The sequence below is a fragment of the Astyanax mexicanus genome, chromosome 4 (genome assembly GCF_023375975.1).
Source record: "Astyanax mexicanus isolate ESR-SI-001 chromosome 4, AstMex3_surface, whole genome shotgun sequence".
In the NCBI taxonomy this organism is placed as follows: Eukaryota; Metazoa; Chordata; class Actinopteri; order Characiformes; family Acestrorhamphidae; genus Astyanax; species Astyanax mexicanus.
The window spans coordinates 22415146-22433927 of record NC_064411.1 but is presented as its reverse complement, the minus strand read 5'-3'; the positions used below and the strand labels follow the sequence as shown (position 1 = coordinate 22433927).

Below are 18782 nucleotides of genomic sequence, written 5' to 3'. Positions count from 1 at the left end.
TTTTCAGAGTTTAGTATTCGTTATTTAAATTGTTATTTTTTAATACATATAATACACATTGGAAGCAAATCATTTTATTGTTCTCATATTTGCATTTGAATGTAGCGCTTTTAATGTTTAATGTATCTTGTAGTTATCTTGCTCCATGTTTTACATTAATTACACTGTGGATTACACTATACTACACTCAAATCAACTAAAACTAAAGTTTGACTATAGAATATATAGTGTAAATCGCTGGACAATCATTTGTCAGGACAATTTGGAATTGTTTGTTGCCTTTCTTGTGGGGAAAAAGGGATTAAATACCCATTCAGTTATTCTGAAGTCTAGTATTTTTATTAGTAAGAACTCCAGTTACAGGTTTATTCACTATAATTCTACCTAGTGCCATATTTTTTTTAATTTAATTTTGGGTATGTATAGTTCAGGTTTTAGTGTTAATAATATTTTTCCTATTTATAACTGGGGTTTTACCAATTACAATTTCCTTCAAAATATCTGCAAATTCAATTGCTACTAGTAATAATGTAATTGTAGATAAAAGAGAATCTATTTCAATGTAAATCATTAGCCTTGTTATTATTATTATTATTATATTTACAAAATTTTGGAATTTAGATTGGTAAATTGTATTTTACACTAATGATAATAAATTAAAAATATATTAAAATAAGATCAAAGTAAAAATATATTTTTATTAGTAGAAATTGTAATTCAAAGTCATTGTATATATCTGTAACTGGAGTTTTTCCAGTAAAAAAAAAAAAAAGTAAAATCCAATGTAAATCAATGGTAAGTCAGAACTACATTGAGGATATGAGGTAATATCTGAAACCAGAGTTGTATCGCTGGTGTGGCTTTAGGCTAAATCGGCTTTACATGGCTATATTGTATTTTTACATTTGCAAGCGGTTGTATGAAAAATGGATTTAAATGGGAAAACAGTAAAAACTCCAGTTACAGTTATCTAATATTATTTAATATGTTTTATTAGTACAAATCAATCCAATCCATCTCAACCCATATTAATTATAAATTCTGATTATACAAATGTTTATTCATCTGATATCAAATATCTCTAAAATTATTTTTCACTAGAAAAAAACTGTATTTTTTATATGGAGAAATAAAATATAGATATCTACACGGAGTTGTCTGATTTACATTAAACTTCCCTTGTCTATAATCACTTTTTTACTAGTAGAATTCCACACATCTGTAAGGGATTTCTAAATAATACAAATGCTAATTTAAGGTATTGAATTGAATTTTCAGTAGTAAAAATGAGAATTATGTAAGTGAGATTTCAAGTAAATCAATGGAAACATATTACTATTAAAACAACATTAATGATCCTGCTAACAAGACTAGTCAAAATGAGTTTATAGATCTGTTTTATACCTGAATTATAATGAAGAGATTATGATTGTGGCTATGTATTTATTTATTTTCTTAGATGGAACAACACTTTGGAAGAGCTTCGCCCTACCAGAGAGGATGTTACATTCACCTAAAATGTGTTGCGAAAGTGACCCAAACAACTGCAGTATCCTTCACTTTCGAAGAGACGGTGTCAGCTGATCTCACAACTAATCCCCTCTGTGCACTGAGGGATGAGTCGTCAGTGTTTACTTTATACCTGACAGAGGGAAATGAGGGAAAAGTGACCCTGGATCAGACCTATATGTTTAAAAATCATATAGATTAAAAATGAGAAAGCATACATAAATGCCAACACTGACATTTACAGGACATGCAACATGCATGTAAGACAAAAAATAGTGGAAAAGGCAGCAAACATAGTCTGTCCATCAAGCATTGAGACAAAGCTTCTCAGATCAGATCTGCAAAAGGCTTTGTGACTGTGCAGGAGCAAATAACATCAGTGAGTGTTTTAATCGCTGGGTAAACATTGCTTCATGAAAAAGGACTTCATACTAGTCATTGTAACTGGGGGTAAAAATGTATGAACTTGTTTTTAATATGTCTTAAAACAATTAAGTATTAAAGTAATTAATAAGTACTGCAATGCGAGCAGAAATCAACTTAGAAACAACTAGTAAGAAGTGTAATTTGTTGGTATTACTTATTAATTTAATTAATTGTTAATGGGGACCTGCAGATACTAAAGGGTGATAATCAGAAAATGGTTGCTAGCAAGCTAAATTTTAAACTGACAGACAACCTTAACAACTAACAATAACCTGTCTTACTGAGATGTTCTTAGAAAATATTTTATTTCAGTGTGGAATGTTTTAGCTAGCTAGGTTAGCTAAATGTCTAATTTATTTAAAAGTGGAACGATCTAGCTAGCTAGGTTAGCTAATGTTTACTTCATTTCAAACTGTAAAGATTTAGATAGCTAGGTTAACTAATGTTAACTTCTTTATTTCAGTGTGTAATGTTTTAGCTAGCTAGGTTAGCTAATGTTAACTACTTTATTTCAGTGTGGAATGTTTTAGCTAGCTAGGTTAGCTAATGTTAACTACTCTATTTCAGTGTGGAATGTTTTAGCTAGCTAGGCTAGCTAATGTTAACTACATTATTTCAGTGTGGAATGATTTAGCTAGCTACTTTAGGTAATTTGAACTACTTTATTTCAGTGTGGAATCTTTATTGCTAGCTAGGTTAGCTAATATTAACTACTTTATTTCAGTGTGGAATGTTTTAGCTAACTAGGTTAGCTAATGTTAACTTTATTTCAGAGTGAAAAGATTTAGCTAGCTACGTTAGCTAATGTTAACTACTCTATTTCAGTGTGGAATGTTTTAGCTAGCTACTTTAGGTAATTTTAACTACTTTATTTCAGTGTGGGATCTTTATAGCTAGCTAGGTTAGCTAATATTAACTACTTTATTTCAGTGTGGAATGTTTTAGCTAGCTAGGTTAGCTAATATTAATTACTTTATTTCAGTGTGTACTGTTTCAGCTAGCTACTTTAGGTAATTTGAACAATTTATTTCAGTGTGGGATGTTTTAGCTATCTAGGTTAGCTAATATTAACTTTATTTCAAAGTGAAAATATTTAGCTAGCTACATTAGCTAATGTTAACTACTTTATTTCAATGTGGGATGTTTTAGCTAGCTAGGTTAGCTAATGTTAACTACTTTATTTCAGTGTGGAATGTTTTAGCTAGCTACGTTAGCTAATGTTAACTACATTATTTCAGTGTGGAATGTTTTAGCTAGCTACGTTAGCTAATGTTAACTACATTATTTCAGTGTGGAATGTTTTAGCTATCTAGGTTAGCTAATATTAACTACTTTATTTTAGTGTGGGATGTTTTAGCTAGCTACATTAGCTAATGTTAACTACTTTATTTCAGTGTGTACTGTTTCAGCTAGCTACTTTAGGTAATTTGAACTACTTTGTTTCAGTGAGTAATGTTTTAGCTAGCTAATTTAGGTCATTTTAACTACTTTATTTCAGTGTGGAATGTTTTGGCTAGCTACGTTAGCTAATGTTAACTACATTATTTCAGTGTGGAATGTTTCAGCTAGCTACTTTGGGTCATTTTAACTACTTTATTTCAGTGTGGGATGTTTTAGCTAGCTAGGTTAGCTAATGTTAACTACTTTATTTCAGAGTGAAAAAATTTAGCTAGCTACGTTAGCTAATGTTAACTACTTTTTTTCAGTGTGTAATGTTTCAGCTAGCAACTTTAGGTAATTTGAACTACTTTATTTCAGTGTGGAATCTTTATAGCTAGCTAGGTTAGCTAATATTAATTACTTTATTTCAGTGTGGAATGTTTTAGCTAGCTAATGTTAACTACTTTATTTAAGTGTGGAATGTTTTAGCTTGCTAGGTTAGCTAATGTTAACTTTATTTCAGAGTGAAAAGATTTAGCTAGCTACGTTAGCTAATGTTAACTACATTATTTCAGTGTGGAATGTTTCAGCTAGCTACTTTAGGTAATTTTAACTACTTTGTTTCAGTGTGGGATGTTTTAGCTAGCTAGGTTAGCTAATGTTAACTACTTTATTTCAGAGTGAAAAAATTTAGCTAGCTACGTTAGCTAATGGTAACTACATTATTTCAGTGTGGAATGTTTCAGCTAGCTACTTTAGGTAATTTTAACTACTTTATTTCAGTGTGGAATGTTTTAGCTAGCTAGGTTAGCTAATATTAATTACTTTATTTCAGTGTGTACTGTTTCAGCTAGCTACTTTAGGTAATTTGAACAATTTATTTCAGTGTGGGATGTTTTAGCTATCTAGGTTAGCTAATATTAACTACTTTATTTTAGTGTGGCATGTTTTAGCTAGCTAGGTTAGCTAATGTTAACTTTATTTCAAAGTGAAAAGATTTAGCTAGCTACATTAGCTAATGTTAACTACTTTATTTCAGAGTGGAATGTTTTAGCTCGGTAGGTTAGCTAATGTGAACTACATTATTTCAGTGTGGAATATTTTAGTTATAATAAAATCGTGATAGATCAACACATTCACAACCCAGAGAGAGAGCCCTCCAGACTTAATCCAAGCAGTTATGCATCTATCCAGTCCAGTTAACAGCTTGTTGTCCAGTTCCAATGATGTGATCAGCTCCAGCCTGTCTGAGCAACAAGTTCTTATCATGATGTTGTTCAGCTCTGTGTCCTTCATGAACACAGCAGACAATCCTTCCAAACAATCCTTAAGTGTCCTAAAGTCTGTGAGAAGATGAAACAGAGGAAAAGAGTGGATGGAAAGATCTTCTGGCCTGTGTGCGACTTTACGGCGTGTAGAACAGGCATGCGCTGGATATCTGAGGAGAGGTTCCCAGCACTTCACTCAGAGAGCTTGTTGTCTCCTAGTTCATATGCACTGGTCCCAGAACAGCAGTGAAGCTTCTCTGCCACTCAGGGTCACGTTCTCCTCACAGCTCTCCCTGTTGATGAAAACACTCTGACCTTCCTGATTCCTGAAAACGTACAAACAACCTCCAAAGCCCTGCGTCATTGTGACAGTTAAAAAGAGAGCAGTTTTTAAATAAATTATTAAGTGAACACAAAAATAATAACTTTATATATAAATGTATAAAACATTTAAAAATAAGAGTGTGCAGGTGTGGTTATCTCCAATCACACCCTTCACCAAATAATAACATAAAACAGGCTCAGGATGGATAGGTTCCAGGTCACAGAAAGGTTATCAACCATATAGTGAGAAAACACGAGATTGCAGATCTTGCAATATAAAAGCATTTTATTGAAACACACACGAGTAAATATTAGGGGTACAAATCTCTGTGTTTCGATTTGATTCGATTCCGATTTCTGGGGTCAAGATTCGATTCAGAAACGATTTTCGATTCTAGAATGATTTATCAATTCAAATGGCCTATAAATTTTGTTTAAATTATGTGAGAAGATAAAAAGATGAAAAGACAATTTAAACAAATAGAACATTTATTTCAAACAATAAACTTAGGTTCCTTACTGTATTAAATCTTTTTGCAATATAGTGACAGTGCCAGAATAATGAATGATTAATTTCTAGCATGGTTGACTAATCCTGTATTCATTTCTAAAAGGAAGACATTGTTAAAACTGGAAAAAAAACTCAAACAGCCGCAAGGTCAAGAGTGGAACGTTAGATAGGCTATAAATATGTAACAAGCAGAGAAGATACTAAATACACTGGATTTTAGCATGCACACCCCTCTGTTGCCTAACTGGGAGTTCACCTACTGTCACGCAGAGCTTTTTAACAGTTAAAGAGCTCCGCAGGACAGTTAAAAAGCTCAGCGCGACAGTAGCTTCACCCAAAAAACACGTTTTTTTGGAAAATGAGAATCGATTCTGAATCGTTCAATGTTAGCTCCAATCGATTTTTTCCTGCACCCCTAGTAAATATAGATGTGAAGCAATGCAAGGATAATAGTTGGTACTGGATAAAAACAATCAATTAACTAAATTAATTGGATATTCTTAGTTACTTTGGAGACTAAAAAGTCTTAAGCAAGATACAATATCTAATAAGAAAAAGAGTAAAAAACTTGAGTTAAACATTAACCAAATATCCCTCTATGGTAACAGAGAGAACAACAGCAGGGGCAATAAATGAGCCAGCAACTTTACTGCGCTATACAAGTCTGGAGGGGGTTGATTTCAGTATGAGAACTACGGCTGGAGCGTTTTATTAAACCTCTGGAAAAGATTTTGTTGGCCTCTCTGTGGGGTCTGGATGCTCCACCCGGCACAGTGTCGTCTCTCTGTGGCTCTGGGTCACACTTTTGTGAGCACTCTCTCTCTCTCTGGAGTTCCTCAGGTGGTGTTTTCCCCTTATCCTTTCATATGGGCGGCCTGGCAGTTGATAGCATTAAAGTAAGCTATGCTAAGCTTGGGGAACTGAGGACGGCTTCCACAGAGGAAAAACAGAGATACTGGAAATTAATGGAAATAATTAAATCTGTATATACTAGAAAAGTGATTAAATGCATTCAAAACCTTTTAGGCATAAGCACTGAAGGTTTGATCCAAAATGCTTAGTTGCAGACTAAGAATCCTACTGTACTCCTAACAACATCTAAATTTTAAAGACTAAATTATGCTAACCTAACATCTGGTGCAAGCACTGGCAGTGCCCTCACTCGAACTTAAACAACCTTCCCTTCTTCAGAACTGAACTCCTACCGTAACTACCCTAAAAACTGAGCTGTGTCTCACAAAGAATGTCCTGGAATATCAAACATGCGAGAAAACATAACATTAAATTCAATAAACATCATCGCTGGATCAGATTCATTTTGCTTAACCTGTAAAATCCATTGTTAAATTCAGTTCATGTTTGTTTCTGGTGGAACGTGTCCCAAGTGACAAAGTGAAAAATTTTTGTAGGATAAGGTGTTCTGTCTAAAAGATTTACGATTTGCACTTTTTATTGCAGTGGAACAAATTTGGGACAGTTTTCTCTCCTGTGTGAATGCGCTGGTGTTTTTTGAGTTTACTCTGTTGAGTAAAACTCCTCCCACAGTCTGAGCAGTGATAAGGTTTCTCTCCTGTGTGAATGCGCTGGTGTTTTTTGAGTTTACTCTGTTGAGTAAAACTCCTCCCACAGTCTGAGCAGTAATACGGTTTCTCTCCGGTGTGAATGCGCTGATGCAGTTTGAGATTACTCTGTTGATTAAAACTCTTCCCACAGTCTGAGCAGTAATACGGTTTCTCTCCTGTGTGAATGCGCTGGTGATTATTGAGATGACTCTGTTGATTAAAACTCTTCCCACAGTCTAAGCAGCAATACGGTTTCTCTCCTGTGTGAATGCGCTGGTGAATTTTCAGAGTACTCTGTTCAGTAAAACTCTTCCCACAGTCTGAGCAGTGATACGGTTTCTCTCCTGTGTGAATGTGCTGGTGAATTTTGAGAGCACTCAGTTTAGTAAAACTCTTGACAGAGTGCTGATGTTTCTCCATGTCGGGACTTGGCTTCATTTGTCTGTTTAATGTGTCAAACGATTTCTGCGTGTTCTGGAGATTCTTCAGGACAGCTTGTGCTTCACCTCTTTCAGCAGTTTAACATTGCTTTTTGTTAATTATCCTGGTTGTTGGTAGTGATGAATTTCTGGAGAAAACCAGGAATATTTTTATTTCTGGAAAAAACAAAAATGAATTAATTGTATATTAAAATAAAAGCAGGTCAATTATCCAAAAGTACCTAGATCAGTTTCACTATATGGACAAAACAACTGGGACACCATAAAGGTTTCAGAACTTTTATTCTAACTCCATAGACATTATAATATATAGTTATATATAACTGTCAGCAGGCTGAATTTGTGTAGCAGAAACAATTCTACATACCGAATACAATGTTTTACTACAACATTAGTATCTCACTTTACACTATAATGCATTATTCCATACTTCTACCACTCTACTACATTGACCTTGTAGGCTGGTTGCCAGAGACACACTGTACAACTTGCTTGTTATTTTGTTAAGTTTTCTCAATAACGGTCAAAAAAAATTATAATTTATTAGTTTTTCAATATTTCAGAATGAGATGTTCTGAAAGTACAAGTACAAGGACACAGACAAAACATTTACATTAAATTAAATGATAAAAGTTTCCACAAATATTAACCAAAGACAGTTATCCAAATCAATGCTTGAAAACCTGAGTTTTTACAGTTCTTGATAACAGTTCATTATTTTCTAACACATTATCTAACATTGATACGCACTCTTGAACTTGTTTTGTTTTTTTGTACATGCAGACCAAATCCCTTAAAAGCTCCACTAGGTAGGATTGAGATTTTGTGCTTGTGGGCTCCCCCTACCGTTGCAGACTGTAATAATTGTATACAGCACTAATATATATATATATATATATATATATATATATATATATATACACACACACACATATATACACTTTTCCACCAGAAAGTAAAAAGCACACACAAAATAATTACAACCATGATCAATTTGTCCCTTTTAGCATGAAATATTTACTTTATTGTAATCACGACTGAAACAAGACATTTCTTCTGTGTCTACAACTGATAAAACTGTGTGTAGCACAGCATAAAATAATATTAAAACAAAAACACAGTATCAGTAAAAGCTTTTACAAGCCCCAGACTAAAATGTATATTTCAGTTTGGGGCAATTTACTGCAAGCTAAGCTTACAAACAGCCATATTTTACACATAACATGATATATTTACACATTTAACCCAATCGCTAATGCTAATCGCTGCTAGCTTCCGCCTGCTAGCCTTCAGCTTTAGCTGAATGAAGGCTAAAATGAATAACATTTTAACTCTCGTATTAACATTTTAAGCTCCTTACAAAACAGAAATATTAATATTCTTTATCTGGTACTTATCTGAACTCACCGGAGCTTCTGCGGTAAAGCACAGATGAACAGCACAAACTTTTAATTTTGTAGGTAAGTTAATGTTCTAGCCACCTTTAGCTAACCTGGCCAATGATATCTAGATAGTTAGCTAATCTAAACTAGCTGGCACTTCCAAACAATAAAATACTCTTAGCAGCCTGAATGTCTTAAACACATTAAATGTGTTGTTATATAGCCTAAATATGAACAATCTGTCTGTAATGGTTAAACCTATCATTTATAATTAACTTTAGCTGTTAGGTGTGGTATTGGTAACAACACTGTCATGTTACAAGCTAATTTTGCTAATGCTCCTGCCTCAGTGCTGGAAAAATCTGTAAATCTAAGCTTTAAACACCCAAATAAACAGTTTTCAGAAGAGAAATCTGTGTAGATTAACATCCAGCGCTCGCTTACCTTTAAAAGAGAGAGAGAGTGAGAGAGATTCTCGTACCTTCTGTTGTTCAGCTGATCCTGCTTTTCCTCCTCCAGCTACAGACCCCGGAAGCTCAGTCTCATCCGGGTTATGTAGAGCCCCGCCCCCTCCCCCGCTATATCACATTATACCCCATCACCGCTAGAGGGAGCCCGCGAGGGAGTCCTCAGTGCATGGAGCTGAATGGAGCTAAACAGCTAAAACTCTCATTTAAACACTGTATAACTACTTCTCTGCAGTTTTCCTTTAATTTTACAAAGTAGAACAAAGTATTTCACTAAAATAGGAAATAAAACATACCCCTATATTTCCATTTTCTACAAATGTTTTTTATTCAGTAAATGTACTAGCATTCCTAGCATATGCTGGTCTGATGCTGGAGTTACACACAGATCTTGTTTAAAAGGATTATAAATTCAGTTTAAAAGCTTTAATAATTATCTCTGCAGTGATAAAATAGTTGTAGTTGTGCTGCTTTGAGGAAATTAGTGCAATTTTATTCTATAAAATATCACACATTTAAACATTTTTAAATGTTTGATACTTTTTACACTCTCAAAACAGATGTGTTAAAAAACAACACATCATGTGTTGTTTTTTAACACATCTGTGTGTCTAGTTAAGGACAACACATTTTGTGTTAATTTGAACACAACACATATTATGTGTTAAATATTTTAACACAAAAGATGTGTTAAAGCAACACAAAATGTGTTGCCCTTAAAAAGACACACAGATGTGTTAGAAAACAACACATAATGTGTTAATACTTTTTTCTAGAATAGAAATCATACGGTTAAAATGCTCTAAAATATATATATATATATATATATATATAAATGCATAGACTGAATTTGTGTAAAGTGACGTTTATTTAACATGCAAATGCAAATAAACAAACTGCAAATAATTAAGGCCAGGACTAACCAGCAGAAGATCATGCAGGAACATCAGGCGTTACCATCATTAATTGCAAGACCACTACAGGCAAGACTGGTAAACAATCAGGCTGATACAGAGATGTCACAGGAAAATAATTAAACAATTAATTTGTATCTTGGATTTATAAAAAACTGATTTCTAGAAAAGGAAATTATGTCTAGTGGTCTTGGGTCTGCTAAGCCTTTAACATCTTTCATTTCATACTCATTGGTCCTTTGCACAACATATGAAAACAGGTGCTCATCAAAATAAACAACAGTTAAAACTCTTAAAAAACAGAGCATCTCTTCACTTTCTGAATTCAGAACCATGTGCACAATCTCTCCAAATAGACGCTCTCCCCTTATATCACAGTTTAAAACAAGAACAGAACCAGTTTTGTATGTATGACCAAGACAAAAGACAGAGTGGGCCACATGTATTATGCTGCAAGTACTGACATCATGGCCAAGTGCATTTAGATTTTGAATTAACAAATCACATTTTTTCAATGATCCAACCATGACTGCAAAGGCATTTGTGACTGTCATTTTTTTGACGAGGGGATTGCTAAATTTCCAGTTGTACATGCTTTGTACCTGCATTTTATAAGCCAATGTCTTAGAAATATTTATAAAATTACACACAACATGAGCATGTCTTTTCAGAGAGCCATGCTTGCTCTCGAATCTCATGCACCATAATTTTAAAAGTGGGCCAAACTTTATCATCATGCGCCAATAATGAGTCATAAAATGATGTTTTGGGGTGAGTGGTCTGTCTGGATAAAGAATCTTGAACAAATCATGGTGGTCAATAACCAACTGCTTTAAAAAAACACTAAGCCCAACACTTACAACTGGAGAAAATACAATACTACATATTTCTCTGAGGAGAAGAAACAATTTCCAATGTTGATCATGTTCACTGACAAAATCTCCAATCAGAAAAGGTAAAAAGAGCAAGAGACACCACATCTGACTTGCTGTTTGTTTTATGGGATTATCTGATGTTCTTAAATTAAGAATAACACTTGGTTTGTTTTTTTCATTTGCAACACCATAGTCAAAGCTTTCTAATCTGTCATTGAACTGGTCCAAAGTGAACAACTTGTCTTCATAAATGTAATGTTTTAACATCAGTTTTACTTCAACTAAAGCAACACCCTCCAAAATGTCGTGCATAACATCCACACAAATATTTTCAGTAACATGAAAGTAATTTAGTGAGTTTAAACAGGAATATGTTTTTATTCCTGTTAAACTTGGAGTATTTTGCAAGACATGCTCTTCATAGTTTACTTTGTCACGAAACTCCTGGTGATCATCATCAAACACACACTGGGCAGTTTGTTTGTCAGTTAGACAAAAATGGCAAAATCTGTTAGCTGAAAAGCTCTCTAAAAACCCACCAAGTGAATGGCAAGCCAGATTATCAGCGGTCAAAAGGCAGATAGTACCATGAAGCACAGAAATCTGACCCTCAATTACAACCTCTATCCCATCCGTTTCAAGTCTTCGAATGTCATCTAAAAAAGGTGCTAATATTTTGTCAAAGCCATAGGTTTCCCGGTCGATAGAATTAAAGAGTAGACAGAGGTGGATGTTTGCAAGGGAGGAGTTCAATTCCACAGGCAAGTTTCTTAAACAAAAGTAAACAGCTCCCATTTTGTGAACTTTTGTTTTTGACCCCAAAGGATTGGTCGTTTCCAAGTCATCAAAATACATTTGGATTTGTAGAGCATTGGGATACCTGTTGTATAACGTATGATTCGCAAAATGTGTGCCATCGCAATAATCTCGCATTTTACCATCAACACTTTTTGTCGATTGCTTATAGAGTTTCTGCATTTTTTCACTTCCAAAGAGGAACTTTATGGTATCAATAATTGAAATGTACTGGAAAGTGTCTGCAGCTAGTACTTGAGAAAATTTTCCCTGCTTTCTAGCAGTGTCACCTCTGTGTCCTAAGAAAATTTCTGTGGGCTTGACAAGGGAGTGTTTTTCAGAAAAATATTTGCACATTTTGTAGGGAGTATCGACCTCTGAAAACATATTTCGTGCATTTTCAAAATCTTGCATTAAAGACTGTACAGCATCATCATCATTTGATATAGAGTAGCTGTTAATAACAGATGCAGTTTTCTCTTTTAAAGAGTCCAATGTCTTGTCCAGTAGTTCCTTGGTGCATGTAATGCTTTTCTGTACATCAGTCAAGGTGGCATTTGATGAGGAGTACATTTTAGCAACAAATGATGCGGCACACTCACGGTGGTTTGAAAATTGAAGATCCCTAGAAGTGTCCAAATCAGCATCCAAAGTAGTTTCAGAAGTGTCCATGGCATGACTGCAAGATGGCACAGAAACATCCTCCAACACATCACTTAGATCAACTTGTTCAAGATGTTGTGGGTTTGCAACTGGATTGTGTTCTCTATTGAGATGTCTGGCATATGAATTGAAATTATGATATGTTCTCTGACAATGGTTTTGACTACATACAATTGTATATTCCTGTGCATCTGAAACTGCGTGAACTTGCCTAAGATGTCTGATCAGAGTCCTTACACTGTTTGAAATTGACTTTTTGCACTTGGGACACGTGTACATGTTTAATCTATCCTAGTGCACGGAGCTTGGCAATCAACTCCAAAACTTTTGATCTCTTTGGTCCTGAGATGGGCAAGTCATAAACATGCTCAATAAAAGAATACACAGAGTTAAGTTGGACAGGATAGGCTACATTACAGACCCACAACATTTTGAACAGCTTGTCCAGGGCACATGTCAGTCCTTCGTCCTGTAAAGGGATGGCAACTTTGTCATGCTTTGCCACAATAATATATTGTGCTGCTGAACATGGATCTCCCAGACACACAAGCTTTGGTTGTTGCACTTCCGCTGCTCCTGCTGTTTGTTCTTGGTAGAGGCTGGGGATACTTGTTCCAGTCTGGGAAGATAAAAATATATCAACTGTTATTTTGGAAATGAAATTAAGTATTTTAACATGTAAATAGTTATTCATTCTGACACATCCATCAGTACTTATACTGGTTTTGTCCTGACAACTACTGTGCACATAGTAATTTATTTGTTGATACACATAATTATGAATGAATCCATTTAACATTCAGACCACAGGAAGACTAAAATACATAGATTCCATTTTTTTAAACTAAAGTTTCTGAAGATTTTCGGTTTATTCGCTCCTGTTTAGTGGAAGCTCTGACCTGATTCTGACTGTGACCGCATCACCTCGGTAGATATGAATGGAGGCAGATGGTACTTACACTATTGAGGCTGTTAATGTCTCTCAAACCCACATTTTTCTCCACAGATACCCTCAGGTGGCTAATAAAAAATATATCCAACAGTTTATTTACATCATACACGCCACCATGTTTTAAATATCAACTTATTACAGGTCGTGCCGTACTGCGCATGTGCATGATGTATATAAACTGTTGGATATATTTTTTGTTAGCCACTTGAGGGTATCTGTGGAGAAAAATGTGGGTTTAAGAGACGTAAACAGCCTCAATAGTGTAATACCATTGGACAAAATCTGAGGAAAATGGGTGCAGCCAGCTGGAGCCTTCTGGCTGCAACATACTGCGTAGGGCTGGGCGATATGATGATATATATCGCTATAGAGAAAGAAAAGTGTCTATCGTGCCCTTTTTCCCTCTATCATTTATATTGTGATAAACTAATTTTATTCATTATTACAGCTAATATACAATTTAACATATTTTAATATAATTTCTGGTTGTCTCTAGGCATGCTCTTAGTTCACATAACTGTAAAAAGAAAAAATAATGATTCATTTTAAAGAACTGTGGTTTTGTGACATGACACAATAAAGAGAATAACTTACGTAATTGTGGTATATCGTAATATATATTGTTATCGTGATATAAAGTAATACATATCGTGATATATGTTTTTTTCCATATCGCCCAGCCCTACTGCAGTATAACAGCAAAGGTACTTCAAAGAGTTGTTCCTTGTTTGTCAGCAGTTTACCTGTTTCACCTCTAGGATATATGACAAGGCTGATTTCACGCTGCACTTGGACCAGCCTTTGTTCCTCCCAGTTGCAGTCGGAGGTAGAAAACTGGTGAGTGACTTAAGAGCTCTGAGACAACGTGACTCTGTGAAGAGGGAGAAATTGGCAGACATACAGTTAGTTATTGAGAAAGCTGTGCCCAAAATCAGTTTTTAACCTTTTGCTGTTTTTATCCTATGTACTCTGACCTTCAGTGTGTCTAGAAAGGTAAATATAAATAACTTGAATTTAGACTCAAAACATTTTTGTCATTTTTAATATTATTGTCCCTAGTGGGAATATGACACAAAATTGCATAATTTGATATACCATGTTCATGAGGGTCTAGGAATAACCTTAGGAACACGAGGTTTTAAAAAAATATGGCAAAAGCCTACTGGCCATTCAATACAAATGATAGATTCATATTCTATCAGGAGGCTAACTGAACTTACCATCACTCTCCTCACCAGCTGACAGAACATCAGGATCATTTTCATTTTCCAGTCTGGCCACTTTCAGGAGTTTGGGAACAATATGTCCTTCCCATTTCCGAAGAAATTGATTTTCTTTGCCCGGAAATATTTTTGCAAACTCTGCATCAAACTGAGAAGTTGGAACTCATATTAGCTCATGTTCAAATACTGATTAGGTTTTCTAAGGCCATGGGCATCAATATTGCTACAATTACTACAGTACAACGTGCTGAAAGCTTACCAAATATGGCAGATCTACAAAGCGAGGGTACTGATGAAAAATCTCCTCTATGGTTGGTGACTGAGTTGTGATCCAGAGCCTTCGGTTGTTGAAAGTTTTCTCCATGCCCATTTTGATGGATGCAAGGTTCTCGGGAGATGGTCTCATCCTTTTGGTGGCCGTTATCCAATCTTGCGTAGATTCGTCTTCTCCTTCTGCAATTACTTGTAATGTTACCGCTCCCGCAGAACCCTCACTGGACCTCCTACGTTTGCGATAGCGTCTCTGATCATCATGAAGGCTTCTCCGCAGGTTCCTCAGTTTCATCTCAATGAATCCACAGTGGGACACTGGGTCATATAAGTGCTCCTGGAACATAAAAAAAAAAAACATAAAAAAAACACAGAACATATATAAAAGCATTTAAAAACAACTAAAAAGGGGAGGGGGTAAATAAATAAGGTAAGAAATCTGCAGTATAAGACACCTTAAAAACACAATGCATGGGAGTTTAACAACTGAATAGCAGAGGGTATGAATAAGTGCTTATATATTTTGGTCTTGGCTAATATGTGTTTAAAACAGGAACCAGAGGGTAGAAACTGGAATTCCCTGTGGAGGGGATGGGTGTAGTTTTCCAGAATAGAATCAGCCTTCCTAATAACCTGTTCTTCATACAGTACAGTTATGCTTTTCTGTTGAGTACCAGTTTTGATAACCTTGGATAAGGCATTCTTAACATTAAGAAAGGAGTACCAGCAGATGGCAGAGACCATCAGTATGGATTCAATAAAAGATCAATAAAACAAAGTCTTACAGATTTGTCCTCATGGAACCTAACCAGTTTCCTGAGGCATTATAGGTGCTGCTGCCCTTTCTTGTATAGCATTTCAGTATTACTTTTAAAAGTCTGTCATTGAGTTTATCATCAATAATGGACCCCAGATATTTATACTGATTAACAATCAGTATGATTCCCAAAGTTACTTTATATCTACTGAAAAAAAACTGATAACACTTACAAATCCTTTGTTCTCTTCTTGTATCTTGATCATGAGTGATGGGAAGACTGCAATCATGCTTTTAGCCAACATCAGCTTGTCAGCACTGGAGGGGTAACTGTAATCGAAATAAAGGATTGTAATGAATACATCAGATAGGTTTAGGCAGTGGCAGCATGAGTGACAACATACAAACAGAGCTCATCAATGGAAAAAAAAAATTGAGCACATGCACTTGAATGATGTAGATATGATGTGAAATAAACTCACAATCCCCGTCGCTCAACCAGACTGCTGACACCTGTTCTTACAAGGAGTTTTCGGGATGTGAGAGAGAGTGTTCCAGTTTTTTCATATTCAGCGAGAACAGATGGGGCTTTGTTCTTGATTAGTGCCACCAAACCTGGAGCATCAAAGCTGTGCACGCTATCAGTTTGTCTTAGAGACTCTTTCTGTGAAAGCAGATAAAGCACATAATGCATTATGGCCCCTAATACATAATAGAACACAGAATAAATAAATACACATTTGAATATGCACCAACGGGCTAATACAAAAAACACTTATTGTGATCAGACTTTCCCCCTCATATGCCCCAGCCCTACATTCTACCATTGTATCAATTTGTAATCAATAGATGCTGTAAATACCTCCAATAGCCCACTTTGACGATCTTCACCTGCATTCAATGGTTCAGCCTTTGAAAGAAAAAACTGTCATTACTGGAATGCTAATTGTTAAGATTGTGTGACTATTACTCGTAATACTCACAATCAAAATAAGGTACTGGACATTCAATGTAGTTCCATGAGTCGCACCAAAAGTAAGTTGTGAAATGTGCAAAATGCTTAATTCCATACCATTACATCCCACAAAGAAAACAGTGACACTAGAGATTTGAGTAGCAAAGAGTACCTCATTTTGTTTAGCCTCCATCAAGATGATTTGGTATCTATCCAGGTGCTTCAGGGGCTCATCATCATCATCATCAATGTAGTCGTTGAACTCTGGATTGTATTTTAACAGCCGGTGGAATACACTGTCTCTTTGCTGGGATAGAGTTTGTTCTATGAGATCAGCTGTCCCAGTCACATTGAGGACTCTTTTTGACACCTCTATGTCATTTCTGATTACTGTGACAAGAACTTTGTTGCTGGTGGGTGGGCTGTCTTGTGTGTTCTATAGGAAAAGGGAAAGCTACAATTAGATAATTTGAATAACCAACACAACCTACAGACAATAGAGACACACTGTATTGGGTGACGGCCTTGGCTACCCATTAGGGCTATTAGGCACACCCATAGTTCCCTCGCTAGCATTCAGCCCGCCAATACAGATAACTACCAGCCCCACCCCCGTTCCACACCCCGAGTTCCCTTGGTAGCATTTAGCACACTAACTGTACGTCCACACCGAACGCGATTAAATCGCTCCGTGTCGCTGGTGCAGCAGGCGATGAGTCGCTTAGGGGCGTGTCTACACAGAACGAGCTGTCGCTGGTGGGCGTTTCCAAAAACAGGCACTCAGACAGCAAGTATACAGAATATACACACTATCAAACTTTATACACTCGTACAAACGTTTAACGTTATTTAAAATGTCTTATGCATAAAAAAAGTATAACCTATGCAACTAAGCAAACTGACCTGCCATTTATTTTATTTATTTGGCTTGGAAAATATATATAAAGATGTACACTAATTTTCCAATATTTGTAGTAAAAACGATTACAATGCAAATAATAAAACCGCTTGATTAACCATCATTTCAAAGCATTTAAATATTCCTGAAACACACACAACATCGTTCATACTCTAAAAGATCTATCAGCACTGAAACTAACAAAAGTTTAATCTGACTAAACACACTTACGTTCTGGATTAATAAGACCATTAAAATGCTGTAAACTACTTCAGCTTTTTTGACTACCTCAACAATTTCTGACTCCTTTTTCCAGGCATCATTCCTTTTATTAAGGTCTCTGTACGCAAACAGGGACACATCATACAAAACCGGGAAACCGGACTCAGTGAGAATCAGACTCTTCTATTTAGCGAGCAGAACAAATCTTCAGTAGGAACTGAAAATCAGAGCAGCGATTTCAAGCCGGCTGCTTTGTCGCTCGCGTCGCGTTCGGTGTGAATGCACGGTAACCCAGCTAACTACCAGCCCCAGCCCTATTCCACACCACAAGTTCCCTCACTAGCATTTAGCACGCTAACACCGCTAACTACCAGCCCTGTTCCATCGCTAGCATTTAGTCCACTAACACAGCTAGCTACCAGCCCTGCTTCACACACAGTTCCCTCCCTAGCATTTAGCACACTAACACAGCTAAATTACTAGCCCCAGCCCTGTTCCCTCGCTAGCATTTAGCCGCTAATACCGCTAACTACTAGCCCCAGCCCCGCTCCACACCCCGAGTTTCCTCGCTAGCATTTAGCCCGCTAACAGCACTAGCTACCACCCCCAGCCCCGCTCCACACCCCGAGTTTCCTCGCTAGCTTATTTTTACATTAAGTTCAAGTGGTAGCTAAGAAGTACTTAAATGTTCATTAATAGCTTTAACCTACAAAGCACACGACAGACCTAAGTTCACCAAGTACAACGCCTGGTCTTTACTTCAACACCATACACTACAGTAACCTAATTAACCTACAAGAGTGACCTGTTAACCTGTTACAGCACTTACCAATGTAATTTGTAACCTATACTGGTTAATTTGAATGTTTGTTAGCTTATATGTAACGTTACATGGGAAAACAATAAAATGGCCTTCTCCGCTCTACCTGTTGTTGCTTTTTCCCCGCTGCGTTTGTGTGTTCTGTAAAATGGCTTCCATAAGTTTAAAA

The 18782-nt window shown here is 35.9% G+C and overlaps 3 protein-coding genes across 9 annotated transcripts in view; 1 reads left to right on the top strand and 2 right to left on the bottom strand.

Moving 5' to 3' along the window:
- LOC125801291 (zinc finger protein 239-like) overlaps positions 1–18782 on the bottom strand; it is a 327337-nt gene that overhangs the window by 105602 nt on the left and 202953 nt on the right. The window contains exon 1 of one of the 2 annotated variants that reach the window (XM_049477772.1): positions 9284–9317. The exons of the other annotated variant lie outside the window; for it this stretch is intronic. The gene's annotated coding sequence lies outside the window, so the exon portion shown is untranslated. Of the gene's footprint in view, positions 1–9283; positions 9318–18782 lie in introns of those variants that run through there. 2 annotated transcript variants of the gene reach the window in all.
- LOC125801117 (zinc finger protein 850-like) overlaps positions 1–18782 on the top strand; it is a 527199-nt gene that overhangs the window by 367974 nt on the left and 140443 nt on the right. The window lies entirely within an intron of this gene.
- On the bottom strand, positions 10119–16912 carry LOC125801202 (uncharacterized). The gene is made up of 8 exons (XM_049477551.1): positions 16846–16912; positions 16581–16628; positions 16201–16382; positions 15952–16048; positions 14951–15298; positions 14689–14839; positions 14212–14339; positions 10119–13135 (listed from the first exon to the last, which is right to left on the bottom strand). The coding sequence occupies exons 1-8, from the start codon at positions 16864–16866 to the stop codon at positions 12803–12805; spliced, it is 1308 nt and encodes a 435-aa protein (XP_049333508.1). The 5' UTR covers positions 16867–16912; the 3' UTR covers positions 10119–12802.